At 39.5% G+C, this 19032-nt stretch overlaps 1 protein-coding gene across 1 annotated transcript in view; it reads left to right on the forward strand.

Annotated features, from left to right (window-relative positions):
* The window catches only part of LOC107654911 (uncharacterized), a 23317-nt gene extending 5198 nt beyond the window's left edge, over positions 1–18119 (forward strand). Inside the window, exons 3-15 of the mRNA XM_016442226.1 lie at positions 6593–6693; positions 7430–7561; positions 8191–8299; positions 8695–8853; positions 8947–9064; positions 9185–9246; positions 9358–9483; positions 9902–9981; positions 10101–10247; positions 10687–10883; positions 13215–13344; positions 16003–16187; positions 18026–18119. Of these exons, the coding sequence (XP_016297712.1) occupies positions 6593–6693; positions 7430–7561; positions 8191–8299; positions 8695–8853; positions 8947–9064; positions 9185–9246; positions 9358–9483; positions 9902–9981; positions 10101–10247; positions 10687–10883; positions 13215–13344; positions 16003–16187; positions 18026–18119 (1640 nt within the window). The remainder of the gene's footprint in view (positions 1–6592; positions 6694–7429; positions 7562–8190; positions 8300–8694; positions 8854–8946; positions 9065–9184; positions 9247–9357; positions 9484–9901; positions 9982–10100; positions 10248–10686; positions 10884–13214; positions 13345–16002; positions 16188–18025) is intronic.
* Positions 18120–19032: the final 913 nt, after the last annotated feature.

Here is a 19032-nt window from a genome sequence, read left to right on the forward strand (position 1 = left end):
ACACTAACTAGCGGAAGTGTTTGTGGGCAGGTCAGAGTCGTGGGCAGGCGGGGATTATGCAAATGTGTTACCCAGTGACGTATACAGGTAACAGGCAAAAGATTCGAAAATATGACGACTCGTTAAGGCGATTCAGAATCGACTCTCTCTTTTGAGAGACAATATCTTTATTTATCGTGCACTTTTTTGATTAACAACTTTGCAGACTGTTTTCATTTAAGGATAGCTGCGTTATAAACTGCAAAAGAGATATTTTTCAAAAACCCATATGACCTGCTCTTTAACCAATTGATTTTTTTCCTCAGTGAAAGTAGGTGTATATATTAACCTTCAGAAAATGTTCATTTTCAGCCTTGAGAGGTCATATTAAACTATATATGATATTTTTTTATGGGCTTGCAAATAGAGTTCTGTCAGGACCACTATCGTCAAAGATGATTGACAACTAGCATACAGTTTGGATTGGCGGTATGGTTGCGTTCTAGGCAAGAACTCCCTGTGCATCCATGCAGCCTAGCATGGATGAGAGCAGGGAGAGCAGCGATAACCCCCCCAGGGTAAACAGAACAGAACCAACATAAATGTATTGCAGATATCGTTAAAGTTCAATAATGTTATGTACACATTTTAGAATTAGTCTGATTCAAAGGAGAATCAGAAGGCTGAATCCTGACTGACAGAGGAGGAGTTGGGGATGGAGGAGGGTAATTAGCTATTGAGCGATGCGAAAACTGCTGATACTACTGCGGGACCTTATATGATGGCATGATGGCGCCAGACCAGTCACCTTATATATGAATACTTAGATAGGTGTCGTATTCCCATAGGTTGATGGGGATCAGCTGAGAGTCAGCTGATGCGAGCTTGACTAACGTGACCTGCCAGAACTAACGCTACGCTAGATTTATATACAAAAACTATTGCAAATTAAAATTTGCAAATATTAAAAATTAAAATAAAAAAATGAGTTCAATCAATTTAAAATTAGATGTGTTTAATAGGTAGTTTTGATAATAGGCATATTTATATATTAAACAGTACTTTATCAAATAGTTATAATATCTAATACTTTTATCTAATAGTTCTCATAACAAAAAATGGGGTTGTGTGTCTAATGTTTATAAAAAAAAACTCATGGAACACTAAAGTACACTGTATTTGTGGAGTGTGCTGTATCATTAGAGAGAGAGGGAATTAAAAATGTTGAGAATTGAATCTAACAACAGAAAAATTATGGTGCATATACATCTACATATATTTCAAGGTTGATAGGTAACAATTATGTAACCTTTGATACCACAGTTTTTTTCAATGACCGAGAAATCTAAGACAGTCTGAATTGTTCATCATCCTCATATTTTTCTGAAATGCTGAAAACTTGTCTCTTGTGACTCATTCATTTTTTGACGATTTTACTCATGTCCTCATCCAGGTGTGGTTTTCTATAGAAAGGGCAGAGGGTGTGGGTGGACATGCCACTGTGCAGGTCTTGTCATGCACAAAGCAACTCACAGCAAAGATATTTAGACCCTTTAGTGAAGTGAGCTGTTGTTCCTTACTAAAAACTAAGGTGTTTATTGTATGGTCTAGAGCAGTGTTTCCCAACCTCTTTTTGGTCGCGGCACCCTTTGGAAATTTTAACAAACTTGTGGCACTTGTGGCACCCTACAAAATTAATTTTGTCACAATATTTGAATTTCTAACTTCGATATGATAATTTGAAAAGTATAGATATTCGGTACAACAGGGAAGAACTGCAGAATATAATGTCATACAGATATTTTTAATATTATTAAAAAATGTGTCCATCAATGGTGGCAATCAGTAGGCTAATTTCTAATGAAGAGACCAATTTATATGACAGATTTTAATGTAGGCTTTTATACATATGTAAACATTATTTAATTACCATTATAACTAGCTATCTCACAAATCTTTGCTCACTCAGTGTTTTTCTAATTTTACAGTATGGTAATTTTGGTGCAGTAGCACGAGATAGCTTGATTTCAAACTTTGAATTGAATAAAAAATGACAAGTAACCAGTCAGTAATAAAATAAGAACAAATAAAGAAATTAATAATGATAGCACAAATAAAAAATAACGACAGGCCTTTGAATTAAATAAATAGCTTTTTAGTTTAAGAGTTAAGATATTTAACTATCCAATTATCCAATTATCCAAATAATGTTTAGTCCTAGAAAGCTATTATTATCAGAACACGCGAGCATAACATAGCGGTTAGCAGATCAATGAATGAGAGGGCAGCGTTACCAGAGTTGCCCATAGGCTATACCACACCATGTTACAACACAGTAAGGCTATTGCAGACAGAAACAATACTGTACTAGGCCTACATCGATGTTTCCTGTCGGCTCAATTTTTGAGTGGACTTTGCTCTTCTGATTCGCGTGAACGGTATATGAGTGGAGCGACTGAGCGGAGCGCACACGCATAGAGCGGGATAATACACAGAGCGTCACACCAAGTGAAAGTGAAACCTGAGCGGTGAACTAATTGTCGGCAGCCGAAATTTCGGTGCATCTCTAATTATTGGTGACATCAGAAATGGATATTATATAATAGATGCTTTTTTGAACATTTTAGCAATTTAAAAAATATTTTAACATTTTTTACACGGCACCCCTGCTCTCGACAGACGGCACCCCGGTTGGGAAACACTGGTCTAGAGAAACGACACCTACTGAGGCGACGTTCTGTAACCAAGGGCTAATCTGTTTAGGACAATGGTGTCTATGCTGTTGCGAAGGGCGGCTTTTGTATATATTTATCCCAAGATTCCCCAGCATGAAGCCATACTGGGCTTACGTGACCTGTTCCCAAGCATTGTATTCCAGTTAGAAACCTTGACACAGTTGTTCCAGACATCTTGGAGAAGTTGCCACAGATCTTCTATGAATGAGTCTTTCTCAATGTTCGTTATTCTTTTTTTCTGTTGTTGTTGTTGTTTTACTACACCATTGGTACACCATATGCTGACAACACAGGTGCATTTTGCGGTGCAGCCCTAAATCAATTAACATTTAAATGTGTTTCTTCATAATTCACTCTTCTGAAAGTTCAGTGAGTTTGGTTCAGAGGAAACTGTATTCTCTGGTGCTGTGTTTCACACTGGTCCAGAGTACAGTAGGGCCCTGTGGAAACAGCTGGCAGGGCGGAAAGACCTAGATACTTCCCACGATCTCAAAGGCCTCTCTCGCTCTGATCCTCCAAATATCTATACCTCTACCTCCCTCGGCCATGCGGTTTTCCATTAATCCATTTAGCAATTTACTGACTGTTTGCAGGGTGGAGAATGTGTTGGACTGCAGCACATATGTGTGTTATTCTCCTGCAGCGAGATCTCAATGTTGGTTCCCTCAGATCTTGACCTGTGTTAAGTCCTTGGCTTTACTGAGTTTTCCCTGCAGTCTCGGGGCAGTCTCTGCACATATCCTCTTCCTGTTCACTGTCTAGAACGACCAGAGGCTGTCAGAGGGCCGACTGCAGCACACAGACCGTGTGAAGTGGCCCAGTTTCTAAAAAGCCTCCTGTCCTTTGCTGGATCATTTTGGCTCTGTCTAGGAACTAAACAAGCTGAGACACTGTTTCATTTTTTCATAATTACGATCTGAATAGATGTAGTTGATAGAGCTTAACTTAAGTGCAAGTTTTGCAGGAAGAAATAATAATAATCTTGTTTGGACAGTTTCACACAATTAGTCAAGGAAGTTGGACCAATTCTGAATGTCAGTTTAAAGGTCAAATTAATCTCACAATTTAATTGCTCTAGAAGGACGTCACTCTCCCTTCCTCTTGCTTGTCGTCACATTTATTGTCATTTCAAAAGTATAAAATGAAATACATTTTACCAAGCTTGCAGTGCAACTTATAGAGACGACAGTGAAGACTTGAGTCAACAATCATTGTAATTTCTTTTTCACTGGAGTCAGAAAAATTATTTTGCTGGTTGTTCAGTGTATTTAAGTGTACCCTCGTAAGTGCTGACTGTATTTTCCCCTCGTTGTGCTTTCTGTCATCACCATGCATGACTTAAAGTACAAAAAATGTTTAGCATTTAGCATGCTATTGCTAGCTAGTATTTAACTGTTAGAGATTCAGTTGAGGTCGATATGTCTAATTTCATTGGGCTTTGCCTAATTCAGTTTCCAACAAAAGAGATGTTTGAGTTGAGTTTACATGGTAATTTTATGTTAAGAGAACTCATTTCCCACCACTGTCCACAATTGAATTAACTTTAGCCAAATAATTACTACTTATTCACACAGTCAGCCCTATTTGCCTTGCTCAACAACCGTCACAGTATTATTGCTTTTGGAAAGCCAGCAGTATTAAAAAAAAGTTTTCAAAGGATCATGGCTGAATGGTAAATGATTGAACATTAATAAATCTTAAAATTCTCCAATGAACAGATATAGGCCCTGATTAACCAACATCCTAAATGAAGGATATTAAATGGCAGTCTATTAAGTTGTATGTGTTTTGGTCATAATGTAGATGATGAATAATTGCGCAACAACAACATATGCAAATGGGACCTTGACAATGCTATGCAAATAATGCGCTGGTAACAGTAGCAGAAATTATAATAATAAAATTGTATTGCAAAGGACTGGTATTAGTAAAAATGGCATGAACTGGTCTCATCTTTATATTTCAGCAGAACAAATTTACATATTGCTTCTCTAGCATCATGTTTTGGTTATGGAGAAGTGCATCCGCACTGCTGACGTGTACCCGCTGTTGCTTATCCACATTAAATAGATGCTGAAATAGTCAAAATGTGTCATTGTAGATGTGCTAATTCAATGTTATGTAAGTGTCAGGGCATTGAGGAGCTTTAAGGGAAAAAAAACTGTTGTAAAGTCTGTCAAATCTCTCTGTTGGCTATCTAGTATGCCTTTTTACGGGTCAGAGTGTTCATTGGAGGGACGGATGAGGTCTTATGTGATGCTCTAGGTCCTGTTCACACACTGTTTGTGGCAAATGTCTGATATGGGAGGGAGTGAGCGTCCAATAATTCTCTCAGCTGTTTTTACAAGGCATTGCAGGGCCTAGCGGTCTGAATCATTGCAATTTCCAAACCATGTTGTTAGTATGCTTACAATTGTTTCTCTGTAGAATGTGGTGAGAATGGGTGGGGGGATGATTGCCCTGTTCAGTCACCGCACAAAGAGATGCTGCTGTGCTTTTTTGGCTAGTGAGGTGGTACGTGATGTGCAGACCCAGAAACGTCTCCATCCTGACTGTCTCTACAGAAGACCCATTGATGTGCTATGGGAGGTGGTCATTGCAGTGTCAGTTTGTTTTGTCAACATTTAGAGACAAATTGTTGTTTGCACAGCAGTCTACTAGATGCTCCATTCTGACTCATCGTTGTCGCTGATGAGGCCCACTGCTACGATGTCATCCCTGAACTTGATGATGCGGTTTGTACTGTGTTTGGCAGTACAGTCGTGAGTCATTAGTCAACAACAGCCCCGTGGGGTTCCAGTGCTCAGCATGATGGCGCCAGACCAGTTATTGCCAGTTATACTGTATATCTCGAATGTCTGAGGTCTCCCAGTAAGGAAATCCGGAGAGGGAGGTGTTATTGTTGTGAATGATCAGTTTATCTGTGATGTTTTAAGTTTGTGTTGGTTGTGTAGAATATGTATTGCACAACTGATGAATCTATAGGCCCAAAAAACAGATCTCTATGATATACCGTTCCACCATGTTCCACTTAATATTTAACTAATAAATTTATATAAGCCAGTAATATTCCTCAGGCAATGTACAGTACAAACCTGGCACTGATGCCCAACACATACGGCTCCCTGTTATGCAGAATCAACAGGGATCAGAGAGTGGACTTTTGACAGGTCTTAAGACCATCATTTCAGTGTGTCAATTCCCAGGACTTGTTTGTTTTTCCTGCTTTTTTTATGAAGGAAAGGGAGGGGGTTCCGAAAGCAGTGCGGTTATGGGAATGTTAGAATGTCTGCTGTCTGTGGGAAAACATAGCATGTCACTGGTCACTAAAGTATGCCACTGACCAGACAGTCCCTGGCTTGTCCTTTTCACTGTCAGCCTAGTTTTGCAACATCCCACAGTATCGCAGTGTGGTTTGCTGTGTGTTGGCATGTATTTACAGAGTGTGCAGACAAGGCTCATGATAAATCAGGGATGACTGATGCTACAGAGCCTGTGTAAAAACAATCATAGTGAAAAGAAAACGCTTTCATTCCTTCCTCAACATTATTAGCTCAAGTATTAGCACTAGCATGCAGACATTAAGTAGCTGTTTCCGGCTGACATTATTAATTTGACACAAATTCCAACCAAGCTTTCAAGTGTGTTCCACAGAGCACAATACACCAAATATGGAGCTCTGGTTTGTCCAGACTTGAGTTTGGGACCAATTTTTCCCATGTTAGCTTGAAGTTCTACTTGTTTTGTTTCCCAGAGATGGACTCAATGACCCAGATAGAGTTAGGGCTTCTCCGGATCCAAAAGTTCTTTCCCATCAGCTCAGAGGACATCTGCTAAATGTGCTGACATCTTGGTGATGTGTTGTTTTACTCATTTAGATGACCTGAGCAACAAGGATGCCTGCAGCCATGAGTTGCTAAAGGAAGAGTTGAGGCTACTACCGCTGAGCAGTAAGATAAGCATGTTAACACACCAAAAGGTAAAATCACTCAGCATTACCTTTACAAAGAAAAGTTAAGACTGGTCCACGCCCTCCTAAAATGCCTTGTTTAAACACGCCCCACATGTCTACGTCACGATGTGGGAAGATTTGCATAACGCCGCCCAAATGTTCACGCAAAGAAAGAAGCTTCAATGCCGGCTGTTCTGACTCACAGTCCGTAAGTACGTTTTCATATTTAAATGATTTGCCACTGACGATTCAAATGTGAGTTTTGAGCAATGTAGAGTAGCACTTGTTGTTTGTCATTTCTCCGATCACAAATGCAGACATGGTTTTATGTTTACGCTGCGCGATGCAACGCAACGCATAAAAAGACAGTATAAGTCATTATAATCCGTAATTACATCCCCACTAGATGCAACAAATGCCTCGTTTATAATGGGTTTTATTGGTTTTGTCTCGTCGCTCTGGCCGGACAGGGCATCACAATATGGTAAGGGGCGTAACATTTCCGTCACACGCTTGAGGCATTCGGCCAATCACAACGCACTGGATAGCTGGCCAATCAGAGCACACCTCGCTTTTCAGACTGATGAGCTTTGTAAAAATCGCCGCGTTTCAGAAAGGCGGGGCATAGAGGAGAAACAATAATGTACAGTATGTCGAAAATAATGTGTTTTTTTTTAACCCTAAACCACATTAACACATTTCATTACACCAAATACACAAAATAATGTTTTTTTTAGCAACATCATGTGACCCCTTTAAATAGCTTAACCAGTACCAAGCTTTGCTGGTGAATAGGATTCCTAAGATGGTCCACCAGCTAGACCTGTTATTTTTCCTCTTCCCAGCATCGTACATTCCTCAGTCCAAGGACCATACTGGAAAAAGTGTAGTGAAGGTAAGGCACAATTTTTTTTTGTGTGTAAGACTGTGAAAAATATTCTCTTTTTTATTTTCTGCTTCAGTTTCTCAAGTAGTTTTGGTTTTGATAATAATGCAGTTTTGTTCATTCACATTATGTAAGATGCCTCAGAGCATGTCTCATGATTTTTGGATTTGAGTCAAGTCAATAAACATAGCAGGCTTTTTTTCCTACATAATTTTGAACATACACTTATTTTTATAACCCCACTGACCTTCTGAAATGTCAGAGTCAGTAAAATAGCATAGGCAGTGGAAAAGTATAGCCATTTTGTAAAAGTACATACAGTTTTACACTTGAAAGTTGAATACCCCTCATTTTGATGTGCAGTCAGAGCATCCACAGCTGTAGGGTATACACAAGTACACTCATGCTGAATCTTTCATAGGAGCGCAGAAAATTCTCCATGGTTAAAAAAACTCTCAAAGTCTTTTAAGGTGGAATGTCCTAAATTGGTATTTTTTGTGTGGACACATCTTTCATTGCATTAATTCTCTGTGAACGTGCAGGGGTATGTTCATGAAAATGTATTTCAAGTTATGTGTATACATGCATGCATGTTGAGAACTTCATTTGTATATTTGACTGTATCTGTCTGTATTTAGTGGGATTCTAATGGGTACAGAGCCAAAACTTTAGCAGAGCTGAACACAGAGGAGGTTTGCCAGTGGTTTAATAATATTGGTCTTCAGAAATGCCTGCCCTTCATTCGAGGTAAAGTACAGTTTGCACATTTGTTTTTGTCATATTCCCACCCTTTTTAAATGTTTAAATTCACCAAACATTCTAAGAGACAAATGCATAGCCGCAAACCAATAACTGTTCAGATTATGTATTACTTTCTCATTTGCACTTTTAAGTTATTGCATCAGCTTGAAATGTATTTCCATGCATCAACTTAAAAAGAGAGGAAAAGCAACATTTACTAGCTAATACAACACCATAGAGACTTTTACCATTTCTAGCTAATGATTTGCAAGGCCTATTTGTAACATATTCAAACCAATAAAGAGCTATTTTAGAGATCCATTAGTGTTATTTATCATAAGCAACGGTTTGAAGAGATGTTAATAATAATGTTGTGGCTTTGGGTGGATCAAACCTTACAGAGGCAGAGTTCAGTGGATCTCACATCGCTTCTATTGATCTCAACACCCTCGAAATCCTTCAAGTGTCCAGTCTGGAGGAGAGAGAGAGGCTGCTGTCTGCCATTTACCATGAATTACACCCGCCAAACTCCACCACCCAAAGACTCGACTCCCTCCTTGGTACCATAATACAACCATGAACTGTTTGAGTCCACATCTAAGTACTTTGTCTGCAGACTTCTGGTACCGAACTTGTTTTCTTTCCCCCAAAAGAAAGATTTGGTCCACACAATGTTGAGAAATTCACAGCAGCTTTGGTTTCCATGACCAAGTCAAAATCTTCTCCTCAAGTTGGCAGCATCAACATGAACCGATGTTCATTCAAATTCAGGTAGATCGTCCTTTTATGTAGAATGTAAAACACTGCATAATCACAAATCATTTCCAAAATGACATTTTCATAACAGTATTTACAGGTTGACCTGAATATGTACCCTGTTCTCTCTCACAGACCGAAAGAACAAAATGCAAGATTTCACAAGAACTCGCATCTTATTGAAATCACAGTCAATGGTAAAAATTCTGTCCATGTGATTTTGTTCCATGTAACATTTCAGCATATCATTTTTTAAATTAATTTTAAAGTTTTACAAATGCCTGTATCTGTCTGTTATTTTGATTTAGCCTCAGATCGAACAGTTCATTTAAGGACACCCAAAGAGACAAGTGTGGGAAAAGTGGTGGAGTCCTGTCTGAGGATGCTGGGAATTAATGAAGAAAAAGATCACTTCAACCTGAAAAGCAGTGAAGGTTTTGTATATAAAAAAGCAAAAAGGAGTAAAATATCTACTGTATATGCATATGTCTTTGTATAAGAATCATGTAAAATAGAATACTTGTATATTAATTACAGTAAAGCAGATTATAAAATAATGATGGATATTTGCCTAGCATGTTCATTAGTGTGTCCTTTGGGATAATGCAAAGACACACATATACACATAAAATCCTTGGAGAGTATGTATTAAAAATTAATAAAATCTATCTGACTTACGCTAAATTTATTGTATTATTTTTAGGGCTTTTTCATTTGTCTTCTTTGGAAAAGATCAGCCATTTAGTCTTGCGTTTGGAGAGAATCATATATGGCTTGTGGCTTGTAAGTGCTCTGGAATTTACACAGTGAATTTACTTTTACATACCGTCTCTATTTTTCCACGTTTTTCAGATGAGTTCTCCCTTGAGCAGCAGATTGGAGATTTGCCTGGCTCAGAGACGAGACTAATGGAGCTTCACTTGTATAGGAAGGTAGACGGAATTGCATGTATTAGCTGAGTATTTCAATGTAGTAAAAACACAAACATAACTGTCTTAGGAGATCAACTTATTTAATTTAAGATTAAACTTTTGCCTCTCAAAACTTGTAGGAAACACAGAAAGCGGGTCCTTATTCATCAGATAACAACATTATTTGTACCACTGACAATATTCAGAGAAAAAATCTGCTAAACAACACTGGGAAGATTCAAGAGTTAAATCAACAGATGGCCTCCCTTCAAAACGTCATCATCCAAGTAAATGCATCCTGTCTTCTGTTTCACCATTGTAAATAAACACTGGGGCTGGTTGTCACACGGGGAACTATAGGTTTTTTGAGTTAAAACTCCAATTATGCAAATCCTTTTTTCTCTAGTAATGGATTTCTTCTTGGTTTCTTATTCAAAACCCTCTTAAATAAGAACAATTATTGTGAATTTTGTCATAAAACGAATATTTTAGAATTGTGTCTAGTTTTGGAGCATGTCATCACAGGGTCTGTGTGTATTCAATGAACCACATCTTTTTTTCCTGGGCAGTGGAAATGTTCAATAGCTTTTTTGTAGCCGAAATTTAGAGGTATGTTCTTACGCAGAAATAGACTTTCAAAAATAAACCTACCCTAAGGGAAAAAATGTGACATCTAACTGTTTTCCACTATTGCTTTTAGCTGATCTGTGTCTGTATGATAACCAGGTTCAGGAGCTTTACCATGGTCTGGTAGCCTTCTGTTCAGAGCTGAAGAAGATGGAGGGGGAGATGGTTGCAGTGCAAACAGACAGCTTTGAAGTGAAGAGGCTTCTCAGTGAGACCCAGGACAATCTGCAGAGGAAAAGACAGAGCCTTCAAACACTCAGGGACAATCTTAACACTGCACCAGTGCAGAAGAATAAGTAAGTATATGCTCTTACCATAGAATAGAATAAATCAGAATAGAATGTTCTGGAGGTTAATACAAAGCCGTTGGGTAATTATATGGGATTATCACAGGGAACAGGAAAAGGGATAAGAACTGTTCATCAATGCATTGGTCTTTATGGATAATGATGTGTTCCGTCTCCCAGAAGGAGAGGCTGGAAGAACTGATGATCAGAGCTGGTTTTGGATGCCCTTAGTGTAATTTACTTGTAGAGAGTGTACAGTAAATCCTGTGATTTTTAATGCTTGGTTTACAGTTTATTTTTCTGTGGCATCAGTGCTGAAGGTCATTTGGATGAGGGTAATGGGTAGTCCACAAATCTTTCATAATTTCCTGAAGTGCTGAGAAAGCTGCTCCCAAATCCACCTTATGATTGGACCCATCATGCCAATGTTTAATGTAATTTCTTAACATATTCATGGTTCTGACAATGTTTAAAGGAATAGTTTGCCCCAAAATGACAATTTTGTCATTATTTACTCACCATTATGATGTTTCATGATTTTTTAAAAATGGAACACAAAAGCTGATTTTTTTAAGGACCAGCCTTATCATATGAAAGCAGTTACCTTTGCAAAATGGGAATCCGTACCTGTTTAATTTATGAGGTGTGCAAATAAAGAGAGGGTGTTTGAGGAAAAAGCTGGTGTGGGTCTCACCTAGTAGTTTCCTGCTTTTTCTCAGCATTACGGCCTTTGATTTATTCTGACATCTTTTCGAGCTGAACAGATTGAACGCAGGAATGGATAAGGGTGTGAGAAAATACCATCATGAATCAATATGTCTAAGTCCTCATTAATTACCTGATAAGCCATTTAAGTTGAAGGCTTCTTGTTTTTTGTTACGTTATGTCATTCAAGTGCTTGACCATTTCCCCAGCAAAATGCAAACAAATCTTTAAAGTTTCAGGGTTTTTGGGTGACATTAATCTAAGATATTTGGGTCTGAGAACATGAGAGGCTTAGACCGCTTACATTTATTTAAGATCAAGCCGCAGAATAATAAAAAAGCCTAATCTTTGATATAAAGTGACAGAACATTGGAAGTCTGTTCAGATGAGTTTCCTAATCCAAGACAAAGTTTACAGGAATAGTTCTCTAAAAATAAAAATTCAGTCATAATTTACTCCCATGTTGTTCCAAACCCTTATGGCTTTCTGTTTTCTGAATATAAGAGGTTAATATTTAGGAGAATATTGAAAAATCTTTTGTATGTAAAGAGGGACTTTCAAGGTCCAAACTGCTTGAAACAATAAACGTGTCATAAAACTGGTTCATATAACTTGTGCGCTATATTCCAAGTCTTCTGAAGCCGTACAGTAGCTTTGTGTGAAGAACAGACCAAAATTTAAGTCATTATGGTGATAAAAATTCTCAGAAATGGAGCGTAGCGATAGTTCTGGCAGGCCATGTTAGTCAAGCTCGCATACTCAGCTGATACTCAGCTGATCCACGTCTACCTATAGGATCACGACTAGGGATGGGTATCGTTAAGGTTTTAACGGTATTACTACTCTTACCGATACTGCTTATCGATTCGGTACTTTAACGGTATTCCCCGCAATTTAGCAACAGTAAAGATGGCATCTTACAACAATCGCCGATTGAGCTGATTCTGACGTTAAGTTTGGGTTTTAGGTAGGAACGAATGCGCACCGCTATGAAGGGAAAGAAGTTGCGCAAGACGAAACGCAGCTAGTTTTTAATAGCTTTACCTCATGTCTTCTTTTGTATAATCCTTAGAAGCCAAAATCGAAATAAAAAAAACAAAATTAGCTTAATAAAACAGCCACAGGCCTAAAGTGTATGCAGATGTTTGAATGTTTAGTTCTCTCTTCTATCATAATTAAACAGGGCTTTCATGTTGCGCGTGCTGACGCTCCTCCGCGTGAGCGCGATCTCGCTTCTGAATTGCCGAATAGCAAAAATGCATCCTAGACAAATGTTTGAAAAACAGCTGGCGACTCTGGTGATATAGAATTTGCAAGATAATGTATATATAGCAATAATAAATGTATGTGTGTTTTATTAATTTCTCCAGTACTGACAGCAGAGCCGTTAACGTCAGAGCTTATCGATACTCCAGTCTTTCAGAATTTAGCCCCGGGACCGATTAAATACCGAGTTTCGATACCCATCCCTAATCACGACACCAACCATAATTCCCTTCATAAGGTCCCTTCAGTCATTATTCAGCAGCTATTAAGTTATATTGATGATAGTGGTCCTGACAGAATTGACATTTTTAGGGGAACTATTCCTTTAAGAGAGCTCAAGGGAGCAACTTGTGTTTGTTTACTCCTCAGGCCATCAGAGGTCCGACTTCTGGAGAAGATGAGGCTAAACTGCCAGGTGTTTAAAGACGAGATCACACTAGTCCACCTCAATCGACAGGTGGCTCACCTACGTGAAGTTCTGGAGAAGATGCAGGCCAAGGTGAGACTGGAACCCCCGATCTATTTTCTCAAGGTTTTCAGTGTTTCCTGGTGCAGTATGAAATGATATAGTGCTGACATGTGAATGCAGGCCAGTAGTTATTATTTTAGACCACATTTTAATGAGGCTGAACATATGGTACTAATGTGAGCATTACAGTCTTGGCTTTTCCCAATATGCAAGCACTTTGTTGGACATACAAAAACATTTGGGGGGAAAATTAACACAGTTAATCGACATGAGTATAAGTCAGATTATATAAGTTACCTCTGTTTTTCCTTTTGCCATCTTTCAAACTTTTTAAACAAATCTACATGGGAAGCAAATTGATTGTCATTTCACAATGATAGTCACCACAACATTGAATCATTGGCACCAACGCCACTCATTTTTCAAAAGCCAGGATGACATGAAACGCTAGTGTAAAACTATCCATGTCGTGGCCGTACCTGTGATTCTTTCCCACCTCCGTCCTCTAAAAGGCTCTTTCATCTCACTGGTAGAGACCTAACGAGGTGCCATGAAAGGACACATGCCGACCGGGGCTTTGCAAGAAAAGAGCGTGTCACGTTGCCGCCCTCAGGCCACAGTCTTTAGGTGCTGAGCTGGTGGGAAAGAGGCAGTGGCGCTAATGTTTATCATATGACCTAATCAGGGGAAAGGCACAGGTCAGGACACAGAGCAGTCTGGGAACTAATACAAGCCTAGGCCCTAATAAGGAGCAGGCTGCCATTTATTTTCCCTAGATTATCTGACAATAAGGAAATATTTAATCATCGCCTCTAATCTCCACGATCCGTCGCGACTGCAGTGCATCAGAAAAGACAGGAAGAAGGTGGGGAGGAGTTGTTGAAATAGAGCGAAAAGTAACGTAGCAGCAAACGTTGGGTCTCAAACTAAGATACAGGGATTTAGGGGAAAACCCCTCTAAATAATATGGCCCAAACCTTTTCCAATCTTCTCTTTTTTATTTCAATTGCAATACACTGGCCTTCAGGCCAGAGATGCAGTCGTGGTTGCAGACTCGGATTAGGTTTCACTATTCTCATGGGAAATGTGGTCGAGACTCGAGATACTCCGATTGTGGCCAAGCACGAGAGCTCCCAGTAGTTGGGCTCACTTTGATTGTTCCCTCTTCCCGATGTCTTGGCGGTCACCGTGTTGAGCTGCACTGGCGGCTAAGAGGCCCAGTGGCTAATAGTTGTGGCAGCATTTGGCTCTCTTAGGGATTTATAGTCCATCTTGAGGTTGCCATTTTACTGCATGCAACACTACACTCTGGGGCCCTGCGAATCTGTTATTGTAACTGACAGTGCCTCACTTATATCATTAATACCAGCCACGCTTTTCTAACCGAGTCTGGAAGCCTTTCTCATGCGAAACACAATCTTACAATCCGGGGCTTGGCACGGCTTCCTCTCCCATCTCATAAGAGTTAGGGGATTTCTGAAGGTGTGCCCGTTTCTCAACCGATTGTTCTTCGCGCAGCACCTCCCAATCCTCTACGGTTTAAAAGACAGTTGCCAAGTTATACTCTGTATTTCCATTGTTCAGCTTGCTCTTGTTTCTGTTTGCTCTGTGGCCAGTAGCTATTCCCTCACCTCACAGGATGACAATACGAGCAAATGAAAGTTGACCAAAATGATTAATTCTTAAGTACCTGCCCTTTTGCTACCTCTCTTAAATAATTGAGTGAGGCCCAAGCTATGTGGCCTGCCCTAGGGAATCCAAACAGTGGGGTGATAAGGGCTCCTAAGGATTTCTGCAGGGGGGTTTCCTGTGTGAGCGAGCCGTCTGGTGCCCTTGTCTGGGGAGAGGCTCAGTAGCCTTGGCCGCAGGGCTTTCACACGCTAGGAGACTCGAGCCCTCACCTCGGCTTTCTGCTGCATGTTCAGAGAAATCTGATCACTCTGCATCTATCTTTTCACTCATTTCCTTTATTCAGTCTCTGTCTCAGCTATTGGTTTGGGGGTGTGGGTTTATGTGATCCTGCATGTTTACCAGTGATGGACTCATTAGTCATCATGAGTAATGACACGTTTTGGCCCCTTCAGTGACCTGTTTTACAGCTCATTTTGTATATACATTTATACTGTATTTTAAATATATTACATTTGACCTGTTTTATGCCTTATAAGAATCAGATAAGTCTGAAAAAAGGTCAGAAAATAATACAAAAAAGAGTTTAATGAGTACACTGTAATAATAATGTTTGAAGTTGTACGTATGAGTATGTTTTACCATAAATGAAAAATTTTCTATTTCAAAATTTCACATTAAATTCAATGTGTTTACTTTTGTAATTGTTTGTGAAATTTGCTAGCAAATTTTCACTGGAAATTATTTCTACACCCATTTTTTTTTCAATTTATGGAATGTTCTCTCCTAATTCACACGCCATTAGTATGTGTGATGACAACTTAATTTTAAATCCCGCTTACTCCACAAATAATGAAACTCGTTTTCTCTACAGCAGTCAGACGATGGAGGCTGTCAGCTTTAACACTTTACACTTTTAAAAGTGTTGGTTCAAGGACAGATCCTTTGGCTCTCCACTTCTGTTACTATAAAATGAGAGCAGTGTCTCATTGAGGTGAGCCGCCAGCTATTCACTGCTTTTGATGCTTGTTCAACAGTTTTTTTTTTCTTTTCCTGCAGGAGAAAGCCGAGAGGAAGAGCCCTACTCTGACTCAGCTGGTCTCTTTGCAGTCTCCTGTCATGCTGGTGGCCACCCAAGTGAAAGCAGACCCAGACGGTCATTACGGTTTCTCTGCGCACTGGGTAGAGGGCCAGGGTCTGATGGTGGTACATACTGGGGGTGCTAATCTCTGCCTGAATGACAGGTAATTGTCAGCACAATTGATTTAAAAAACATATTTTAATGAATGTTTAAAACTATATTATTAATTTTTTTAGCATGTTTTCAAGCTTTTCTTTACCTGCACCAAAATGTTACAGAAACCTTTAAAGGAACAATTCACCCAAAAATGAAAACTGGAACACCATTTTTGGGTGATCTATTCTTTCCACCAACCATAACCTTTGGGCCATAGTCTTAAAAACAACTGAAATGTGAAAGAATGTGAGATCAAAGAGGTAATTTTAGTGCAGTAGATGTTTTGATGAATTAAGCTTCTAATCTGCCTTTCATAAAACATGCCAAGGGACATCCCAAATTTTCCAGCCTTTAAGAACAGAGAGGATCACAGAGGTTCCATCAGCTTTTGTTTTTTTCCCCCCTGTTGCTATGGAAATTTGTAGGAGACAGGGAGCATAACAGGAAAACACTGAAATGTAAAACTTGGACGACTACGCACAAGGAACAGATAAAAACATGAATAATACATGGCCATGCAGTTTAAATATTCCATTTGTGAGCTAGTTTTTTTACAGAACGCATAACTATATACATGCAAACACATGTACATAAACACAATTAAGTATTGGACGAGGAACAGAGGAAGGGAGCTGTTTCATGGACAGACGTGGACTAGTCTTTCATTATTTCTACATCAGTTAAGCAGGTAAAATGCCTGGAGTTGATTCTAAGTGTGACATTTGCATCCGAAAGCTGTTGCTCTGAACCCACTTCATGCAGTCAAAGGAGCTCTCCATGCAAGTGAAACAGACAATTGTTAGACTTCAAAAACAAAACAAATCCATTAGAGAGATAGCAGGAACATTAGGAGTGGCCAAATCAACAGTTTGGTACATTCTGAGAGAAAAATAATGCACTAGTGAGCTCAGCAACATAAAAAGGCTTGGACATCCACGGAGGACAACAGTGGTGGATGATCGGAGGATCCCTTTCACAACATCCAGCCAAGTGAAGAACACTCTCCAGGAGGTAGACGTGTCGCTGTCAAAGTCTACAATCAAGACTTCACGAGAGCAAATACAGAGGGTTCACCACAAGGTGCAAACAAGGCCAGATTAGACTTTGCCAAAAAAATATTTTTAAAAAGCCAGAACACTTCTGGAAAATCATTCTTTGGATGCCTGAAATTAAGATCAACCTGTACCAGAATGACAGGAAGAAAAACTTATGGTGAAGGCTTGGAACAGCTCATGATCCAAAGCATACAACATTACCTGTGAATCATGGTGGAGCAGTGTGATGGCATGAGCATGCATGGCTTCCAGTGGCACTGGTTACTGATGTTTAGTGATGATGTGAAAGAGGACAGAAGCAGCCAGATGAATTCTGAAGTGTACAGGGATACACAAGTGACTGAATGATTTGATTAAGTCAAATGGAGCAAAGTTGATTGGGCGGCGCTTCATAGTACAATTGGACGATGACCCAAAACATACAGCAAAAGCAACCCAGGAGTTTTTGAAGGAAAAAAGTGAAATATTCTGCAATGGCCAAGTCAATCTCCTAAACTCAACCCGATTGAGCATGCATGATACACACACATATATAAAATATATATTGATGTATGTATGTGCGTTTCATGTCTTTAAAACTGACCTATCAAGATGTCAAAGCTGCCAAGATTTGGATTTTGTGTTCTCCCTTTATCAAAAACTGTATAACTTTTGACACTTTTGTTAAGAAACTGCTAATTTGGTAAAAAGTGATAGTACCCAATGGTCCCTTTATAAAATAGGTACATGGTGCCCGTTAGCACTGCCGTCAGTGTTGTTGTTGTTCTGAGAATGTGGGTGTCTGTTTCAGGCTGGTGGAGGTTAACGGATTGAACGTCTTGGGGAGCAGTGAGGATGAGTTGGAGTCGATGCTTAAGACACACACTGACCACACAGAGAGATAGCAGGAACATTAGGAGCGGCCAGATCAACAGTTTGGTACATTCTGAGAGAAAAATAATGCACTAGTGAGCTCAGCAACATAAAAAGGCTTGGACATCCACGGAGGACAACAGTGGTGGATGATCGGAGGATCCCTTTCACAACATCCAGCCAAGTGAAGAACACTCTCCAGGAGGTAGGCGTGTCACTTTCAAAGTCTACAATCAAGAGAAGACTTCACGAGAGCAAATACAGAGGGTTCACCACAAGGTGCAAACAATGCCAGATTAGACTTTGCCAAAAAAATATTTTTAAAAAGCCAGAACACTTCTGGAAAATCATTCTTTGGATGCCTGAAATTAAGATCAACCTGTACCAGAATGACAGGAAGAAAAACTTATGGTGAAGGCTTGGAACAGCTCATGATCCAAAGCATACAACATTACCTGTGAATCATGGTGGAGCAGTGTGATGGCATGAGCATGCATGGCTTCCAGTGGCACTGGTTACTGATGTTTAGTGATGATGTGAAAGAGGACAGAAGCAGCCAGATGAATTCTGAAGTGTACAGGGATACACAAGTGACTGAATGATTTGATTAAGTCAAATGGAGCAAAGTTGATTGGGCGGCGCTTCATAGTACAATTGGACGATGACCCAAAACATACAGCAAAAGCAACCCAGGAGTTTTTGAAGGAAAAAAGTGAAATATTCTGCAATGGCCAAGTCAATCTCCTAAACTCAACCCGATTGAGCATGCATTTCTCTTTCTGAAGACAAAACTAAAGGCAGAAAGACCCAAAAACAAGCAACAACTGAAGTCACCTGCCTTAAAGACCTGGCAAAGCGTCACAAAGGAGGAAACCCAATCTCTGGTGATGTCCATGAGTTCCAGACTTAAGGCAGTCATTGCCTGCAAAGGATTCTCAACAAAAT

Source organism: Sinocyclocheilus anshuiensis, unplaced genomic scaffold (genome assembly GCF_001515605.1).
Source record: "Sinocyclocheilus anshuiensis isolate Anshui unplaced genomic scaffold, SAMN03320099.WGS_v1.1 scaffold487, whole genome shotgun sequence".
Classification (NCBI taxonomy): domain Eukaryota; kingdom Metazoa; phylum Chordata; class Actinopteri; order Cypriniformes; family Cyprinidae; genus Sinocyclocheilus; species Sinocyclocheilus anshuiensis.